This window comes from Arvicanthis niloticus, chromosome 29 (genome assembly GCF_011762505.2).
Source record: "Arvicanthis niloticus isolate mArvNil1 chromosome 29, mArvNil1.pat.X, whole genome shotgun sequence".
Classification (NCBI taxonomy): domain Eukaryota; kingdom Metazoa; phylum Chordata; class Mammalia; order Rodentia; family Muridae; genus Arvicanthis; species Arvicanthis niloticus.
In genome coordinates, this window is record NC_133437.1 from 19,826,419 (window position 1) to 19,845,320 (window position 18,902).

The window sequence follows — 18,902 nt, forward strand, 5'->3', positions numbered from 1 at the left end:
TCTCCACTCTCAGGGAAGCTGATCCACGAGGGGTGTCACCCTGGTGCTCTCTGGCTTTTGGCTTTGTGGCTGCACCCAGGAGCAGTCTGCTCTTATGTGGAATTTAGGGGGAGAAGACAGTAAGAGGGGAGTGTCTGTGGGTAGTCAGAAGGTGAGGGAGGGAACGGAAGTAAGGGATGGGGAGGGGTAGAGATGATCAAAGTGCCCTACATACAGGTATGGAAACAGATTTAACAACACATTCACAGACAGACAGACAGACAGACAGACAGACACACTGGAGCAGCAAATGGGAAGCACCAGCAAGGGGTGGGAGGGTCCTGTAGCAGGGATTAGTGCCTCACTATCCTTGCCCTGGCTGGCTGGTAAGCATTATCCCTAACCTGTAGCCTCTGGGGAGCTTCCTCATCCCCTGCTGACCTTTTCATTCTAGCTACAGGATCCTAAAAGGGTCAAACACCTAAAGAGTGGTGTGCTGTCCCACGGGACCCACAGCAATAATCTATTCCAGAGACCAAGCATGTTTTTAGTTTATTAATATATTTTTTAAAAAAAGAGTGTGAACACAAAACAATGACATAAAAGTTCACAAGTGCAGTGATAATAGTTACATTAAGTCACAGACAGAACACGGGACAGGGAGTCAGTGATTTAGATAAATCAACACAGGAACCAAGTTAACTGTACAATTATAGGACTTTCCTGGAAGCTATTCTACAGTATCTGGAAATGCTTTGTTCTCTTAAATAAACACCCCCTCTACTCTTATTTGCTTAAGATGCCAACATATTTTTTAATCAGGAAAAGAATATGTCTTAAATTAATTTTCAAATTACTTTGTCAAAGGCATGAAGATTTTATAGTCTTGTTAGTCACTGTGGCATTAAAAATGCTTTAAAAATAATTTCAGTAACTCTTAAGAAAAATACAGGATAATTTTCCTACATTTCAATCAATGAAATTTCCTTTCATCATCATTATTTTTTAACCAAACTGACCTATATATTTTTTTAAAAACTGGACTTAAGTAAAACTTTTTGTGTTTGCTTGTTGCTTCTTTAAAAAAACTGCTTAAGATCCATCTGCCTCCGCCTCCCAAGTACTGGGGTTAAAGGCGTGTGCCGTAATGCCTGGCTGATTTGATTAATTTTTTGATAAAATATTTGTAAATAAATAGCGTCTAATTATTGTAGACTGAAGGGTTTATGTATTAAAAATATACATCTTGTATTGTGTTTTTATCCTAATCTATAGCTACCAGAAGCAGAAACTCAGTTGTACAAAGCCGTTTAGCTGATAAGCCTTGTTTATGTGAGATATGCCTGGTGGCATCTGGCTGAGGACAACTTCTATGCGCGATGGTGTATTTGCAGTGCATACATCATCATACCTGACCACACGCTAGCCCTCTGCGTTGCCTGAGTAAGGGCAGGACTCAGTTATAGTCCTATAGTCAGTCAATGGCCCACTAACCAACAGTGTGACCAGGGCACGTGGGTGTGTCTGTCTGTGCAAGGGCCAGCCTTGCAGGACAGCGACTGGACGTAAACACACCTTTCTCCGTTTGTCAGATGTGCAGATGTCTTTCATAGTTCCTGCCTCCCAAGATGGCATACCTTACCTTGCCAGTTTCTAATAGATACAGTCAGTTCACAGCTAGAGAGAATCCTAGGCAGGATGGAGGGGACCTGGCAGTGTCCATCTCTGCTCTCTGGGAGGCATAGCTGAAGGAGTACGACGTACCTGATGCTCAGAGGCCTCCATGCAGATGGCTGTGTCTAGTTATCAGGCTTGGCTGCTTTGAAAGGTTTATTACAGTCCTGGTGAGTCTTATGCTCAGTCTTGGTCCATATATTCAGTAAGTAAATTGAAAAAAAAAAACCAAAAAAAAAAAAAAAAAAAAAAAAAAAACCTACCCATATAAAAGCAGGCTTTTCACTTGCTTTGATAATTCTTAACTACGATATGTTCAAGACCTTCCCCCACATAGGTAATACTGTCTCATCCTTCCATCACTAAACATTACTATCAAATAATTTGAAAAAAATATATAGGCAAAAGCTGTGTTAAGTCTAAATCATGGACTCCTTCCCCATCATTAGACACCTTCAGCTTCCCAGTGCTAACATCCACCAACCCAGGCTTGGTTTTTTAAGTCAGAGAATCAGATTATTTCCATAGTAATGGCCAGGGAATAAACAAGGAAGTGTCAAAGCCCATGTGCGTGCATACCACCTATATATTAAAGTCACCTAGATACATAAGAAGTGACATCCAGTTACTATTGTAGCACTAGCAACACTGGAAACCTTTATCTCTGTTCCCATCACCTTGCTGGTAATTATCCAATCTATACACCCCATAGCACTTGTAAGAAGCATGCATGCAAATCAGACACTGGTTGTTTTTGTAGGTGTTGAAGTAAATACATTTCTTGACAGGGACTAATGGTATTCCCAGGCTGTTCACTTTCCAACCTTTTCCCGTGGAACCTTCCAGCAACCCTTTCCTTAAGCTAGTAGCTTTTTGTATATGCTGTTATTCAGGTGACTAGAGCAGGTATCCATTTTACTCGGCATCAGCTGGCCCGTGCTGTTGCAACTGTTGGAGTCGGAGCTTTCTTTGCAGCACAAGATGCTGTAGAGGTGCCTCTGGCATTCGGAGGAGGCGTAGTAGTAAATCAGGGGATCGATGCAGCAGCTCACGCTGCTCACACAGACGCAGAGGAGGTAAGCAAAGTAGGCCGCCTCTGTGCCGGGACTGTCGGAGAGGAGCAGGTAGTGCACAATCAGGAGGACGTTGGTGGGCCCGAAGCAGACGATGAAGACGCAGAACACGGCAGCGGACAGGAACAAAGCCCGCGATTTCTTGCTCCGGTTGGCAACCGCGGAGGAGCTTAGGCATCGGATGATGGACGTGTAGCAGACTGTGGAAATGATCAACGGCACAAGAAAGAAGATAGCGGAGAAGGCCGAGAAATAGTAAGAGTAAAAGCCTTGCAGCAGGGTCTCATTGAGGACGTCGTGGCAGGTGGTGATGTTGAGTCCCGGAACCCGGGTAGTCTGCTCCTTGAGGAGTAGGGGCACCACCCCCATGATGGCCATCACCCAAATGACCACGCAAGTGAAGTTGGCACGGCCCAGGGTGCGCCAGGACAGGGACTGGATCGGGTACACCACCGCCAGGAACCGGTCAATGCTTATGACGGTCATGAGCATGATGGAGGCGTACATGTTACAATAAAACGCCGCAGTGGCGAAGCGACACATTCCAGACCCGAACTGCCAGTCACTGCCGGAAAAGTAGTAGCTGATCTTGAAGGGGAGCACGGACACGAAGAGCACATCGGCCATGGCCAGATGCAGCATGTACACCACGGCCGGCTTCTTGACCTTCATCCGCAAGACAAACACTGCGATGGCCAGGACGTTCAGAGGAAGGCTGACTATGAACACAAACGTGTACACGGAGGGCATGAAGAGCGTCAGCCAGGGGCTGGTCAGATATCCCGAGGCATCCTCCGAGATGAAGGGAGGAGGCGGCGTGGGAGGAGAGCGGCTTTTATTTAAGTAGACTGCCCTGCCCTCCGGCAGTATGCTTTCATTTTTCTCCTCCTCGTCCCCCAGGGGGAACAGTTCAAATGTATTTTCACTGGGATTCCTGAGAAAGAATGAGCGGGGGTTCATCGTAACATCTGTCCTCTCTGATTCTGAAAGAAGAAAATTGAGAATGTGAGTGACATCAACAGGCAGCCTCTACAAGCAGAGGGTGCGCTTTGTCTGTGTTCTGTACTTTCCCCCAGGAGCAGATGGCTAGATTCAGATCCTGCACAGATGGACTGCGGACTTTGTTAGTGAATGCTCAGGCTCCTAACTTGGAATATGGCACAACATTTTGCTTGGATACAATATTCCTATTACTCTGCCGCTCCACAAAACAAAGGGGAAGGAAAAGTCGCTCCAGAGATCTACCTTACAAACCTCACTTACCATGAAAGATCAAACGATGCTTTGCTTTACATTTGATTTTATTTTGTGTGGTAGGAGAAAGCAGGCATACCACAGAGTGGAGGGGAGCCGGTCCTCTCCTTCCACCATGTGGACCCAGGGGATTGAACTGTGGCTGTCAGGCCACAGTTCTTTTTGTACTGAGCCACCTTGCCAGCCCTCAAACCATGCTTTCTCCCTGGCTGTATCCCACCATCTATATGTACAGCTTGGCTCCAGCTTCCAAGACTTCTCTTTCCTTCCCCAGTTTAGCTTGAGCCATCCTGAGAAACCCACCTCTCCCAAAGGAAAAACTCACATAGAAAGCAGAGAGGAAATTCTACAGGCTACAGAATGGGGGGCCATTCAGAGGAGGATCCAGGGCTCTCCAAATTGATAACCAAAGTAGTTTTCCTGTATCTTCAGTTTGCATACAAAGTAGGATGCCATTGATGTCTTTCTATCTAAGTGTTGGGCCCTCAAGTTACCTCTTCACACAGCCGGGAGGCATTGATCCCCTCAGTCAGCATCTTGCCTCCTTGCCGGGCAAGTCAGTTTAGCAGATGTGCTTGGCCACTTACACCAGGCCATGATCTTATTCTAGAATGCTATATGTCTCAAGGTGCATGCCTGGTGAACCAGGCTCTCTGGAGTATAAACCAGATGTCCAAATAAAGGCTCAGTTTTATACAGCTCCGTCCATCAAAATTATCACTTGAAATGTTAGAGAAAAGTTAACGGCACCAGTCGGACAGCAGGCTTTCAGGAGCAGTGCTTTGCTAAAATCCTACATTTGTTGGGTGCAGGGAAGCTGAGGGGTGCAAACAGGAGGCACAGAGAGAGAACACGAAGTCCTTGATGCTGGGGATGCCTGTGGCAAAAGCTGGACATGCCTCTCTCTCAGAGATGTTGCCAGAGTTAAACCTTGGAAGCTGGATAAGTGCAGTGGGGTTTCAGATGTGGGCTTTGTTTTCCTTAGTGGAACCTTCTTGAAAACTCATGCTTTTAGAGAGGCTCTGAAATCTGTAACACAATGCCAGAGTTCTGCTTCTGCACAGCTATGAAGCGTCTCACAGAGACAATCCTCTTATAAAAAAAAAAAAAAAAAAAAGTTAGGCTCTGCTGTTCTTCTCGTTACTCCCTACTAATGGCTGAAGGTACTCAGAGTCACAGGACAGCAGAAGGCACAGGTAGGGAAGGATAGGATAGACTTTTTTTTTTTACCCCTTCCCAATGACTTTTAGTTTGAGACACATTCCTGTTCTCTGTCCACTTCCTGGCATACAGATAAGATTCTTGGAATCTCCAGGATAAGAGTATCTTTTGTATGTTGATGAGCTGACTTGGGGTTCAAGGCCTCTAGATAGCTTCAGAATCAGAGCTGGTCACATGAACGTCCGAGGCATGACTGGCATGAGGGCAGGCGTGCGCCTGCTCCTGTTTGCACGTCGTGCCCTGGGTATCTTTCCCGCCTGGCCATTCATTCATCAGCATCTTCCGTAATATCATTTCTGATAAACGGGAGGCAGAGGTGGTGCTTTTCTCTGGGTAACTTGAGCTAGCTGCTCTAGCAGATTATAGAATCTGAGTACAAGTCACAGGAACGCCTAGTACACAGCCTGTTTGAGTTCTGGAGGTTGAGGGTTAGGTATCTTATGTTTGAGACAGACAGTCTTACGGGATAATCCCTTAAACATAGAACTCCGATTCTATGTTCTGATAGACGGTGTCGGAACTGAATGAACCAAGAAGACACATGGCTGGTGTCCACTGGAGAATCTGCTCAAGGACGGACAGTGTGGTGTGAGGGGGAAGAGCCTTGATCCCTCAGGGCTCACAGGACTTAGGGAGGTGCTGCTTGACAGTAGGGAATAAATTCTGTTGCACTGTTGTAAGAGCGGATAGGGACAGCGGGTAGGAAACTGACAGGCAGTTTTAGGGACCAGGCACTGTATCGTTTGTCCTTGGCCAGAGCTGGAATTGTTTTTGGTTCTGTGGAACAAGTTCTATCCTTGCTGCAGGCCATGGATGCCTCAAGTGTTTAGGGCCCGGGCCCCTGCTCTGGACTCTTGTGTCTCTTCTCTCCTTACACAGATGCCTAGAAGCTGTACACAAGGGTGTGGCTTAACCTCCTGACCAAGGCATCACCAACCGCTTCTGGTGAAGAGCTTTGGGATTGACCTCTGAGTTTTCACGGTGGAAATGGGTTTTATCGATTATAATCTTGGTAGTTATCTATTAGTCTCTGGATCTTGTGTACTCAAGTGCTGTCTTGATTTTTATCTCTTCTTTACAGATCTGTACTCGATGGTCTTGTCAAAGTCTAACAGGATCTAACTGGGTTCCCTTATCACCTTCCAAGGTCATTATGAATGGAGATCCTAAGACCTTATAAGTCCTAATTCCAGCCCATTTCCTAAGTGATCCTAAATCTTGAATGGAGGATATCAGGTAGTTAGACAGGAATTAGTCACCTTGGAAGTCACTTATAATGGACCCCTCTCTTATAATCTATTTTGGACCCTGCCTCCTTTTTCCTGGCTAACACTAGAAAGGAAAACATCCCACTTGCCAACCCCACATCCCCACCCCAACACCAAGATTTAAAACACTCTATAACAAGGTACAGGTGTCAGGGCTTTCTTAAAGTCCATTAAGGGGAAACCACTGTTTTCTGGAATTTGAGTACAACGGAATTTGAGTTCTACCTCTGGTCCTGAGTGGAGATGACACTGTGATCTCCTAAAATGAGATCACTTAACTATTATCTCCCCCTGAAGAGTTAATCCATCCGGCCCTGTCAGTAACCAGGCAGGCCAAGGTACCACTTCCCAGGAAAGTTGCAAGACATGCTAAGGAGATGGGCGGAATAATTATCCCTCAGGGTGATGACTTAGCCTTCCTAGAAGCCCTCCTTGATGCAGCCATTTACAGAGTTCCTGCTGTACAGTGATTTAGGCATTAAGAGCAGCTACCACTTACAGAGCTCCACCATACAGTGGTGCCAACATTTACAGAACTTCTGCTCTACAGCGATGCAGGTGTTTAGAGCGCCAGCATGCAGCATCACCAGCATCACTGAAGCTGCCCCCTTTTCTGAGTTCTAACTAAAATTGTAACCCCCCTCTCCCCCATAACAGCAAAAAAGGCCTACACATGCTTTCTCTGGCACTCTGGCTGTTCTTAGTCTCCAAAGTTTACTGCATTCCCTAAACCCTAGCAAATTAGTACGAAGGAGGAGGTCACAGTGCATAGCTGGTTGGTCACAAGTTCCATAGTCATTGGGAAGGAATTTCAGGAAGGAGGAAAAAAGTCTCAGGAAAGGAGTCCTAAATTTCAGTGCAAAATCTGCTCTAGGCTTTGCTTTTGCTTTTGCTTTTGCTTTTTTTTTTTTTTTTTTTTTAAGACAGGATTATACTTTGTTACTTTGTAACCCTGACTGCCTTGGAATCTGCTGTGCAGACCAGGCTAGCCCTAAAGTCATAGAAATCCACCTGCTTCTACCTTCCAAGGGCTGGGACTAAAGGCATATGCCGCCACACCGGGCCTCTGCTCAAGGGTTTGGGCAACACTGGAGTCATGCACATTACATAAATCTCTGCCAAAGATAAACAAAAACAAAATCCCCAATCCACCAGCATCACTACCAGCACCACCCAAACCTCTCCAAGCATGGTGGTAGTGCTCACTGGCAATCCCAGTACTCTGAAGCTGACAGCAGAAGGACGGACAGTCCAAAGCCAGCCTGGATTATATAAGGGACCCTGTCTTTAAAACAGAGTGGCCATTCCTTTAATCTCAGCATTCACATGGCAGAGGAGCGCAGATCTCTAAGTTGAAGGCCAGCCTGGTCAACAGGGCTATTTTCAGGTCAGCCAGGGCTGCACAGAGAAAGCCTGTCTCAAAAAAACAAACAAAACCACCCTGAGGTGATACTTTAGCTTCTGCTTAAGATGGCAGCCAAATTAACTGACTGCTAATGCAAAAACGCCAATAATCAATACTCTGTGAAGGAATGTGCCAGAATCCAGAGTTTTCATAACCCAAAGTCCAGAATACAATCTCAAGTGATTCAGTATAACAAGAATTAAGGGGCTGGGATTCTAGCTCAGTGACAGAACATTTGCCCAGCATGTAGAAGGCCCAGGGTTTAATCTCCTGCATCAATAATAAATAATTATAAAAAATGAAACAAAACCATAACTGGGCAGCTGGGCACAGTAGCAGGTACATGTAATGCCAGCACTTGGGAGACTGAACCAGGAGAACTGAAAACCGAGGCCAACCTGGGTTGCCATGTAAGCCATCCTGGTTACAAAGTGAGACCTTGTTTCAAATATACCAATAAGGGAGGGGGTCAACGCAATGAACTAAAAGAACTGGGGGTTTTATTAGCTCTGCTCGAGTCTTTTAGACCAAAACAAGCTCTGGGGTTGGAATGACAGCTAAGCCATTAAGAGGCTACTCTTCCAGAGGATCAGAGTTCAAGTCTTACACCTGTAAGGTGGTTCACAAGCATCTGTAGCCCCAGATCCAGGTGACCCAACGCCCTCTTCTGGCCTCTACAGGTACTGCACACATGTGGTACACAGACATACATGTGAGCAAATACCCATACACATAGAATAGAAACAAAATGAAATCTCCGGGCCTTCCCTTTCCACTTATCTCACATCATCTAGAAACACTAACTCCAACTAGACCAAAGACTTCAAGCCTAATACCTGAAACTATGCAGTCATAATAAGGAAACCCAGAAGGGAAATGGCAGTAGATCTGACCCAAGGCACAGGCAACCAAAGCAGAGAGACAGGATGGAATCAACACAAAAGCTCCGTACAGCAGAGGGGCCATCACCAGTGAGAGACACCTTACAGATAGGGAGACAGCACTACAGATCACACACCCTACCTGACAAGGGACTCTCATGGAAACAGCCAGGGAACTCAGTACTCACTATAGAGAAAACAACTTGTTTAATAAAAAAAAAGGGGGGGGGAGGGTAGGAACTAAATAGAGGTTTCTAAAGATTATACACAAAAATGCCTGAATGTTATGTAATAAGATGCTTAGCATTGCTAATCGTCATGGAATTGCCCTTTAAAACCACCACGAGCGATCACTTTACTTCCTTAGGGTGACTACCACGAAGAAGGAAAGATTAACAAGTGCTGGCAAGAGGGTGGAGAAGCCAGGATCTTGGAAACCAGCTGGAGCTGGAAGTGCAGCCATTATGGAAGAGGGCTCAGGACTTTAGAAAATGAAACCCAGAATTATCCCCACGATCCAGCGGTCCCACTAGTGAGCATGGACACAAAGGAAATTCTTTGGTTCTCAGTTCCGTGAGCCTGGCTGGATGGAGGATTTCTGGTGATGCACAGAGTAGAGTTACGTGTTTACCAACATGCCCCGACATACATGTAGGAACCTGTATGATACTGGGAACAGGGACACGACTTCAAGTCACTTATCTAGCTGAGCTGACGGAATGTCGTCACATGGTATGAAAGCAACACTCCCAGCTTTGCCGATACTGTCTTCTGAAACGCCTCTCTCAGCTTTGTGAGCAGCCCAGTGTTTACCCTAGAAACATTATACCTCAGGGAACACATGGTATTTGCAGTCTGGAACGGGGAAGAATGTATAATCCTTCAACTAAATATCACTGCCTGAGGCAGTACCCTTTCTTCCCACTTTAGATTTGATATGCTAGTTTTTATGAAATTAAAAAAAAAATGCCAGAAATAAAGTTTTTTTTTTTTTTTTTTTTTTTTTTTTTGGTTTTTCGAGACAGGGTTTCGACAGGGTTTCTCTGTGTAGTCCTGGCTGTCCTGGCACTCACTGTGTAGACCAGGCTGGCCTCGAACTCAGAAATCCACCTGCCTCTGCCTCCTAAGTGCTGGGATTAAAGGTGTGTGCCACCCCACCCCCACCCCCACCCCCGGAGAAATAAAGTATTCTTAAGAAGTGAATATTAAGCTGGGTGATGGTGGCGCACGCCTTTAATCCCAGCACTTGGGAGGCAAAGGCAGGCGGATTTCTGAGTTCGAGGCCAGCCTGGTCTACAGAGTGAGTTCCAGGACAGCCAGGACTACACAGAGAAACCCTGTCGAAACCCTGTCTCGAAAAACCAAAAAAAAAAAAAATGAATATTAACGTCACAACCCTCAGGCCAGGCAAGATGCCTAGACACTTCCAACACACCCAAGACCCTCATGCTGGAATTTGAGTCTGCTCCTCTTGATTTTCCTACAGTCCAGCATGACTCAGAGGTCAAGGGGAAAGTATCTGTCAGTTGGCCAAGAGCCCTTCAGAGTCACCTTGCTTGTTGAGCAACAGTCACAGAAGGCAAAGTTAAATTCTGGTCCTATAGAGAAAGCAATGCAGCTCCAAAGCAGATCCTGACATTTCTTGTTAAGTTTTACTTAAGGAAGGTCTCTCTAAAGCCCCCAAGTGGTTTTGAGATGATGACTTTTGCATCCCAGGTAGGCCCTGAACTCACTATTGCAGCCGAGGTTAGTCTTGAACTCCCAATCGTCCTATCTTCAACCTCTTGAGTGCTGGGATTACAAGCATTTACCAGGGCTTCAGTTTTGATATTGAATATAGCACATTGCTAACGACCTTAAACACAGACTAACCTGAAGACCTGAAATGAGTGTCAGGTGATGGCTCCTTTGACTCTGCTGAGATCTGGCTGGAAGCTGAGGGGGGACTAAGATTCCCTTTCACTGTGTCTGGGATTCACACGACGCCCGGGCCTCGACTGTGACTCAGTGTTCTGCCCTTCTGGGGAATTAGCTAACTTGAAGTCTCAGGATCTTGCCCACATTCCCACAGTGAGCAGGTTGGCCGTTGCCTGCATTTCACAAGCCAAATGGAATGACAGGGAGGACACTGGAGAAGCATGGCAGAAACCAGGCAGAGAAGTGAAACACTGCAGCCTTTCTAGAATGTTCTAGTCCCTCCAACTCAAACACCACTTTCCCATGGCAGGAGCCAGCACCTCCCCTCCCCCCTCCATTCCCCACCCTCGGAAACGCCCTCTTTCAGATCAGGAGCAGGGAATGCACAGCACAGCCTTGGATATCTCCGAGAATTGTTAGCATCAGGTCAATACCCTGTGGGCTCCCGTTGGCCAAAGAAGAGCGCTTTGATCATAGAGTAAATGATGATGGAGGTGGTCCAGCGTGTCTTTGTCTGTTTCATCAAGCCGCTGCCAAGCAGCCAATCAGGTGCAGCTGTAAGGAAGCCTTCGAGATAGACAAATAAATAGCAAGTAAAGGGGGTGGAGCCGTGATGTTCCCGGGCTCCACCCCCAGCACTGAAGGGTGAGGAGCAGTTATAGAGCAAAGACTAGACGGCACAGAGGAGATCCAGCGCAGCGGTGGGGTTCTTTCATCTTGGTTTTGCACATAATGTTAACGGGCATTTATAAGACAGTTGAGAAACTTGGACACTCTGCATAGTGGATGACATTTAAGAAATTTCCACTACTTTCTTCTGATGATATTGTACTTATGGAGAAAAAAACAAAACAAAACAACAAACTTCTCCTCCTTCTGCACTAAGACAAAAACAAACTACCAAAAACAAACAAACCAAAAACCCAGAGACAATTATATAGTTAGTTAGTTTTTGAGGCAGGGTTTCTGTGTGTAGCTTTAGCTGTCCTAGAACTCACTCTGTAGACCTCAAACTCAGAGATCCACCTGCCTCTGCCTCTCAAGTGCTGGAATTAAAGCCATACGCCACCACCTCTCAGCTTATAATTTCTATTTTCATTAATAAAATAGTGTATTTAAGGTCAGATCTTGAGATCGTGTTTGGAGGCTCAGCAGGGAGCATTAATACTCAAATACCAGCCCCCTTCCTTCCAGTAAGGCCATGGAGCACGGAGAGGGAGGACGGGACACCCGCCCAGCCATTCAGATACTGTCAGATCAACCCTGGTGATAGTCTCAGGCTAATGGATTCCCCTCAGCCAGATCACCCTCACATCCTCCATTTAAGAACTTAATGAGACGATGTCTGGGATTTGCTTTAAAATTCTCTTGTGGAGGACAGTGAGGGTCTTGCTAAATAGGAGCCAGATGATGGGCCGTGGACAAATATGTGCAGAGCAATACAAGTAACTCATGATACCTACTTGTCACTAGAATTTTTTTTTAAATTATGTGTGTGCATGCATGTGTGTATATGTCTTTTTGTGTGCATATGTGCATGTCTCTCTCTCTGTGTGTGTGTGCGTATGTGTGTGTGTGTGTGTGTGTGTGTGTGTGTGTGTGTGTGTGAATGAGCAGGTGCCCTTCTAGAGCTAGTGTGAGCCACCTGACATGGCTACTTAGAATCAAACTTGGGTCCTTGGCAAGAACAGTACATGTTCTTAACTGCTGAGCCATCTTGCTAGCCCAAATGTAAGTTTTGTTGTTTCTGGGTCTTGGGTTTGTTTGTTTGTGTTTTATTTTTGTCTTAGTGCAAGAAGTTCTTGAATGTTCTCATGAATATGGCTTTATGTTTAGAGAAATTATCTAGTATCAACATCTTATTTATTTGTTTGTTTGTTTGTTTGTTTATTTAGAGACCTCTTACTATGTAGCCTTGGCTAGCCTGGAACTTGCTATGTAGACCAGGCTGTCTTTGAACTCAGAGAGATCTGCCTGCCTCTACCTTCAGAGTACTGGGATTAAAGGTGTGTGTCACCATGGCTGGAAAGTATTAACATTTTAAAGGTTTGGGAGAATATGTAAGAATTAGTATGTAGAAAAAAAAATCCAGGAAACCTTCACATGTGTTGAACATCCACTGAACACCAGACCCTTGCTTTTACCTTATAACTTTATTTTATAAATCACAATGTAGAGCTACAGAGAGGCTAAGTAACTAATTCTAGATCACACAGCTAGTATGCGGAAGAGCCAAGACTTGAACCTAGAGAGGCATGAAGGCTTAATACCCTTTGACCACAATGAACCATCTGCCCTCTATTTTCATTTTTGTTTTTATGTTTATTTATGGGGTCAAATCTTCCTGCTGCTTGGGAATTCTGGAGTTTACTGGCTTTGGTTATATACAAACCCCTGCCCATAACTCAGTCCTCCTAGGAAGTAGACAAACACCAACAGAGATGAACAGTGAAAAACCTCTGTATGTGTGTGTAAGTGTGTATGTGCATGCGCACGACTGTGTGTGTACGTGCAACCATGTGTGTGCATGGAGACACTGGAGTAGGGCAGCAAGAGTCTTGCCTATTGCTCTCAGCTTTGCTGCTTTGAGACAAGCTCTCTCACTAAACAGGAAGCTCTCCATTTTGTCTCGGCAAGCTGACTAGCCAGAGAGCTTTCAAGATCTGCCTGTTTTTGTCATCCAGTGCTGAGGCTGGGTGCTTGTGATTCAAACTCAGAACCTCCTGTGTGTACACCAAGTCCTCCTACCTACTCAACGCCATCCTGCCTGGACCCTCCAATGTTATCTTTAATGTGATGTTCTGGATGGGGCCTACCTAAGAATAACAGGAGAACAAACCAGTAAGGCAGAGTTCAAGGCAGAATGTCCTGGAAGCTGCCTCTCTGGCACACCCTGGAGCTTTGAGACAGACAGGCCAGGAGGAGCTGCAAGCAGGCCCACTACAGGAAATTATTGCAGTGTTCCCAAGGCACAGGACATGCACACAAGTCTGTAAGACTCTTGCCTGGAGGATGAAGACAAATGTGGGGTTAGGATGCTCAAAGGCCTCCCTAAGAGCCAGTGATTCCCTGACTGTTCACATCCCAGAGATCTCTTCTCTGCCCTGAATCACCATCCCCAAAATTCCTGTCCATTTGCATCCCCGAGATCTCTTCTTTGCTCTGAATCACTGCTCCCAAGATTCCTGTCCCGGGAAAGTCACTGTCTAATCAACAGCAAGAGATAGAGACCAAGTCACAATCAGTGTCCAGGGTCCACAGTCCCTCCCAGACTTCAGCTGTCCCTCTACCCCAGTCTTTCTGCAGTCAGTGAACATGAACTGAAATGATGAAGCCTAAACAAGGTAGAGACCATAAATGACACTTTGAGAAAGTATAGCTCTTCTGGCAAGGCCTTGATTTTGCTCTGCTAGGTTTAAAATCCCAGCAGAGATTGAGCAATGGCTATGAAATCCAATTGTAGGGTTGCCGCACATTTAAAAAATTATTTTTACTTTATTTGTAATTATGTGCAGTGTGTGTGTGTCTGTCTGTCTGTCTGTCTCAGGGGTGGTATGTGTACATGTGTGCGGTTGCCCACAGAGGCCCGAGGTGTCTAGACGCCTTGAGGCTGGAGTCACATGGGTGTCATGCATGTTATTATGTATATTCCAACTGTGCCACAAAGTAAAATGTATTTCTTACTTATCTTATGGCTGACTAGCAAAACAAACAGACGGGTAGAAACAAAACAAAACAGAAACCATGTTTCTGTAGCACTCTAAAATCCAATCTGCAACTTGTCACAAACTTTAAATATACATTCTATAGTATCTTTTCCTAAAGCAGTGCAGATTTTGCTTGCTGCCACATGCAACTCTTAGATTAGTTTCAGACAGCAAAGTTCCTTTTGAAAGCCAATAATACACACAAGGTTACAGGAGATTTGTAGGATATAAGGATGCAGGGATAAAACCTTCACTTCAAAGCCTGGGGCATTGTAGTGCACTCTTATAATTCTAGAACTTGAGAGGCCGAGGCAGGAGGATTTGAGTTTAACACCAGCCTGTGCTGCAGAGAAAGTCTTGTTTCAAAAAACAAACAGGACTGGAAAGATGGCTCAGTGAGTAAGAACACTTGCTACAAAGAAAGCACGAAGGACTAAGTTCCTATTGCAGCAACCATGTAGGACTGTTATCCTAGTACTGGGTGTATGTGTACATGTGTGCAAGCACGTGTGTGTGGGGGGGGGCTCACACAATATCACTGGAAATTATTGATAGCGCGCTCACACAATGTCACTGGAAATTATTGACACAGGCTTGCAACATATCCCCTTCCTCCAGCCCTGAACTTGGTAACGTAATGGGTTTAATAGAGAAGTACAGTATGGGGGCCGGGGGATCCTGAAAAACACCTGGCTTATAAGGAACTCCATTTACTCTGTCAGTTCTAGCAAGAGGTAGTAAAAAGCTGAATAAAAGAATCCACAAACCAGGTAACAGAGAAATCCAGCTGCAGAAAGCACAGAGTCGGATACTAGCAACATGGTAAACACCCACACAAGTCACAGTTCCTGACACTCCTGACAGTGACGGTGCTCCGGTGCTCCGATGGTGTCTCAGTGGAAGCAGACCCTGGAGACTTTAGCAACCCTAGTGAATGGATTTGTCCCCAGAAACACTCAGCCATAGGTGGACGATGACATATGGAGAACAGGTAAACCCACAGATCCAAAGAGCAAACTGGTAGTTGTTAAGGCAGATGAAAGGGAGACGGGGCTGTCTGCTCATAGGATTCCTCGTGCGGTGGCAACTTCTGGGACTCGGTGGCAGAAATGGTAAAGGCACCAGATTTCAGAGTGCATGACTGTATGTTCTGAAGATTTTATCTCAATTGAAAGAAATAATATAAGGAGGGGAAATAGGAATGTGAGAAGTGGGGGGCGGGGTGCGGAGGGAGAGAGGAGTTACCAGGGGAAAAAGGGAATGTGAACCCCAAATGAGGAGAGTAGCAACGTTAGAAACCCAGGTTTCTGGGAAACCCTATTTATTATTTCGGGGTCCTTTTGTTTAGAAACCAGCTAAGTTCTAGTTCACTAGGGCAACAGGGATGAAAGAGGCATGGGGAGGGCAGGAAGGTGAATGGGAAGGAGATTTTTGGAAAAGAAGCAAGTCCTGGGCTCTAAAAAGATCAAGTTCACATGACAGACCCAGGCAGGAGCTGCTAGGGTGGTGGCTTCCTACAGAGCAGCGGTTTATGGCTAAAAGGACATTTGAAGTTGAGAAAAGTCAAGTTGGCCTGGAGTGACATGGGGGAAGAAGCCAGAGAGGGCATCCGTTCTTGAGGGGCGATTACAGAGGCTGGGTGAAGTGGGGAATACGTAAAATGGGAGGCAGAGCAAAAGCTGGGGCCTGTCTTGTACAGGGACCTCTCACTTCTTGCTGAGGAACCAGGCCTGGCCTCGAGATAAGGACAGCAGCCTCTGAAATCCCAAGGCATTTGGCCACAGTTACCGACAATTATTCTCATTCTCTCATTCTCTCTCTCTCTCTCTCTCTCTCTCTCTCTCTCTCTCTCTCTCTCTCTCTCTCTCTCTCTCTCTCTCTGCCGTGGTAAAGAGAAGCAGATTTATTTTTGGTTGAGTTTGTGAGTTCACTTATTGCCTGCACCTAATGTAGGGGACCACTCCTATACTCCCTCCCCAAGGCAGGTCGCTCAATCTCTCTGGGCCTTAAGTTTAGAATCAGCAAAGGGGATAAATATCTCCTTATCACACCGATGCTCTGTGCTGGCCAGAACTCTTAGTCTATATTTTAAAAGGCCTGTCCCCAAATAAAACCAAGGAAGTAACCTAAAGTTCTGTGAACTGGAATTTCCACATACACTTTGGAACCCCCCATCCCCCCACCCCCCATGATTAAGGACAACTACCCGAATGCAGGCAGGCTGGTTAGTTACTGCTCAACTAGGGGGCTCTCTGTGGGGTTCTGAGTTTTCCCAAGAGCATCACTGAAGCTCACGCTGAGGAAAGACAGAGAGCAGGAAACACCCTACTCTTTGTCACCTCTTAATCCTGATGTGTGGGAGCACCGGAGTGCACATTCTTTAAGCGATAACAAAAAACCCACTAGATTTTCTTCAGCGTGAAAGGCATGGCTAAAGGTTTCTAACATAGTATCCCTACTAAAAAATGCAAAACAATTAGACTTTCCAGGCAAAGCCTCTATTTTGGAGAAAGGAAAAAATATTTGATGAAATAAGTTGACCAAATTAATTTATTTGGTCAAACAGGCAGATACTTAAAAATACACTATAAGTAACGAATGTACTGGAGGCAGGCAACCTCCTTGCAGCAGATGAGAAATTCCATTGAGAAAAACTAAGACTAGATGGTTTCTAGGGGAGCCTGATTCTGAAAGAGGAGTCCCTTTTCTCCATCCAGAGAAACAGGTTTACGATAACAAAGACCCACTCCCCTCCCTGCAATCAGAAACCTCCATCTCCTCCTGGGTACCAGGCCGAGCTGGGGACTCTCCAGTCTTTATTGTGTGTGATTGTGGATTTTTCTTTCACATCGCTTTTCCCTCCTTGTAAATCGAACGAGAAAAAGAGAGTTCCATCAAAGCAAAAACTTCAGGACTGTGATTCCACCGTACACCGAAAGTATAGAATCACAAGACTTCTGAAGGTGGTCTAGCAAAACAGGCCACACGGTAACAATAAAACCAACTGGGAAGACCGCTCCGTGGAGCCTCGGGGTCCTTCCTCCCGATCCAACACCGGGTGGCCCGCCGACTGCACCCTCAAAAACTGAGTCCAAAAGAGCATCGGCTGTGTGGGGAGGTGGGGGAGAACATGGCACATCCCACATGGGTGTGATTAGGGGAGCCTCTAGATCTCGGCCCAAAAGACTGTTTGGCTCCTGGGGGAAACTGAGGCAGGGTTGCAGCCAGGAGCACCCCCTTGCGTTGCTGGCGCAACCTAACTTCTAATAACCTCCCCCGTGCGCACCCACCGGCAGCTCTTACCTGGCTGGCTCACAGGGACGCGGAAAGACAGCATGGGACAGCACAGGCTGAGGCCGACGGCGAGGAGCAGCAAGCGCCGGGGCCCCATTGTCCCGAGGCTGCCCGCGCGGCCCCGGGCCCGCCGTCGCCTACTTTCTTCCGAGCAGCTCGTTCGGAGCCTGCGAGTGACTAGTGGCGGCTGCGCGTCCCCTGGGTGAGTATTTGGAGGCGGTTCAGGGACGTGGGGCGGGGCCCTGCGGGCTGTGCGCGTGCCCGCAGCCTCCGCTCGTGCCCGCAGCCCCTCGCTCCGGAACCGGAGCGGGATTCGTGCCAGATGCTTCCCCGCCCCCAGTCTTCCCCTCCTTGCGGTTGAGCCGCGAGCCTAAGAGTGACTCAGCCCCTCAGGGTCCTCGGAGAGCGCCTGCAGGCGCTTCAATGACTCTCCTGGGGCGCAGAGCTAGACGGGGACAGTCCCGTGGTGCTTGTCCAAGTCTCTCCGCCTTCCAGGCATCTGGGCGCGCTCACCAAGTTTTGAGTTTAGCTAAAAGTTGGCTACTGACTTCTGTTTTTGTAATTTATGGGAGATTCACCTAAAGATTGACGCTGCAGTGACAAAGGTGTCCCCGGATGTGTGGACAGATGTCGTGACATTTCTCGAAATACTTTATTTTGCGAGCTTAGACGGATCACGTCGAGCCTTTGATCTTCCACACGAGTGGACCTGGACAAGGTATCCAGGCGCAGGTTCTCCAAGCTCTTGCTGACCGACCGTACCCCGCCTCCCTTGGCGACCTGAGCCACAGTCACAGCCACAGGCTCCAATGCCCAGGGCCCTCATACTTCCCTCTGTACTTAGCTACGTTTTCAGCATTAGATATCAAAAGAGGGGTCATAGCTGACGCCTAGCGAGGAGGAGCCCCAAGCTTATTTTGCCTAGAGTCTAGCCAGGAAGATACCCCGAAAATGATTCCTGCCCAGAGTTTTCTGAAAGAGTCAGATCGCAGCTCAGCGCTCTGAAGTGCTGTGGTTGCCTTAGGGTTTCTGTTGCTGCCATGAAACACCATGTTGGAGAGTAAAGGGTTTATTTGGTTTATACTTCCATATAAGTGTTCCTCCATAGCGGAAGTCAGGACAGGAACTCAAATCAAGGCAGGACCCTGGAGACAGGAGCTGAAGCAGAGGCTGTGGAGGCTTGCTGCTTCCTGGCTCTCAGAGGCTGTGGAGGCTTGCTGCTTCCTGGC

The 18,902-nt window shown here is 46.7% G+C and overlaps 1 protein-coding gene across 1 annotated transcript; it reads right to left on the reverse strand.

The window, feature by feature from the left end:
- Positions 1–512: 512 nt before the first annotated feature.
- F2r (coagulation factor II thrombin receptor) lies at positions 513–17,892 on the reverse strand. Its single transcript, XM_076927201.1, has 2 exons — positions 17,683–17,892; positions 513–3,709 (listed from the first exon to the last, which is right to left on the reverse strand). The coding sequence occupies exons 1-2, from the start codon at positions 17,768–17,770 to the stop codon at positions 2,511–2,513; spliced, it is 1,287 nt and encodes a 428-aa protein (XP_076783316.1). The 5' UTR covers positions 17,771–17,892; the 3' UTR covers positions 513–2,510.
- Between the last annotated feature and the right edge of the window lie 1,010 nt (positions 17,893–18,902).

Coding starts and splice junctions, on each gene's coding strand:
- F2r (XM_076927201.1), bottom strand. CDS start 17,770: ATGGGGCCCCGGCGCTTGCTGCTCCTCGCCGTCGGCCTCAGCCTGTGC. Junction 3,710..17,682: donor CGTCCCTGTGAGCCAGCCAG/GTAAGAGCTGCC, acceptor TTCTTCTTTCAG/AATCAGAGAGGACAGATGTT.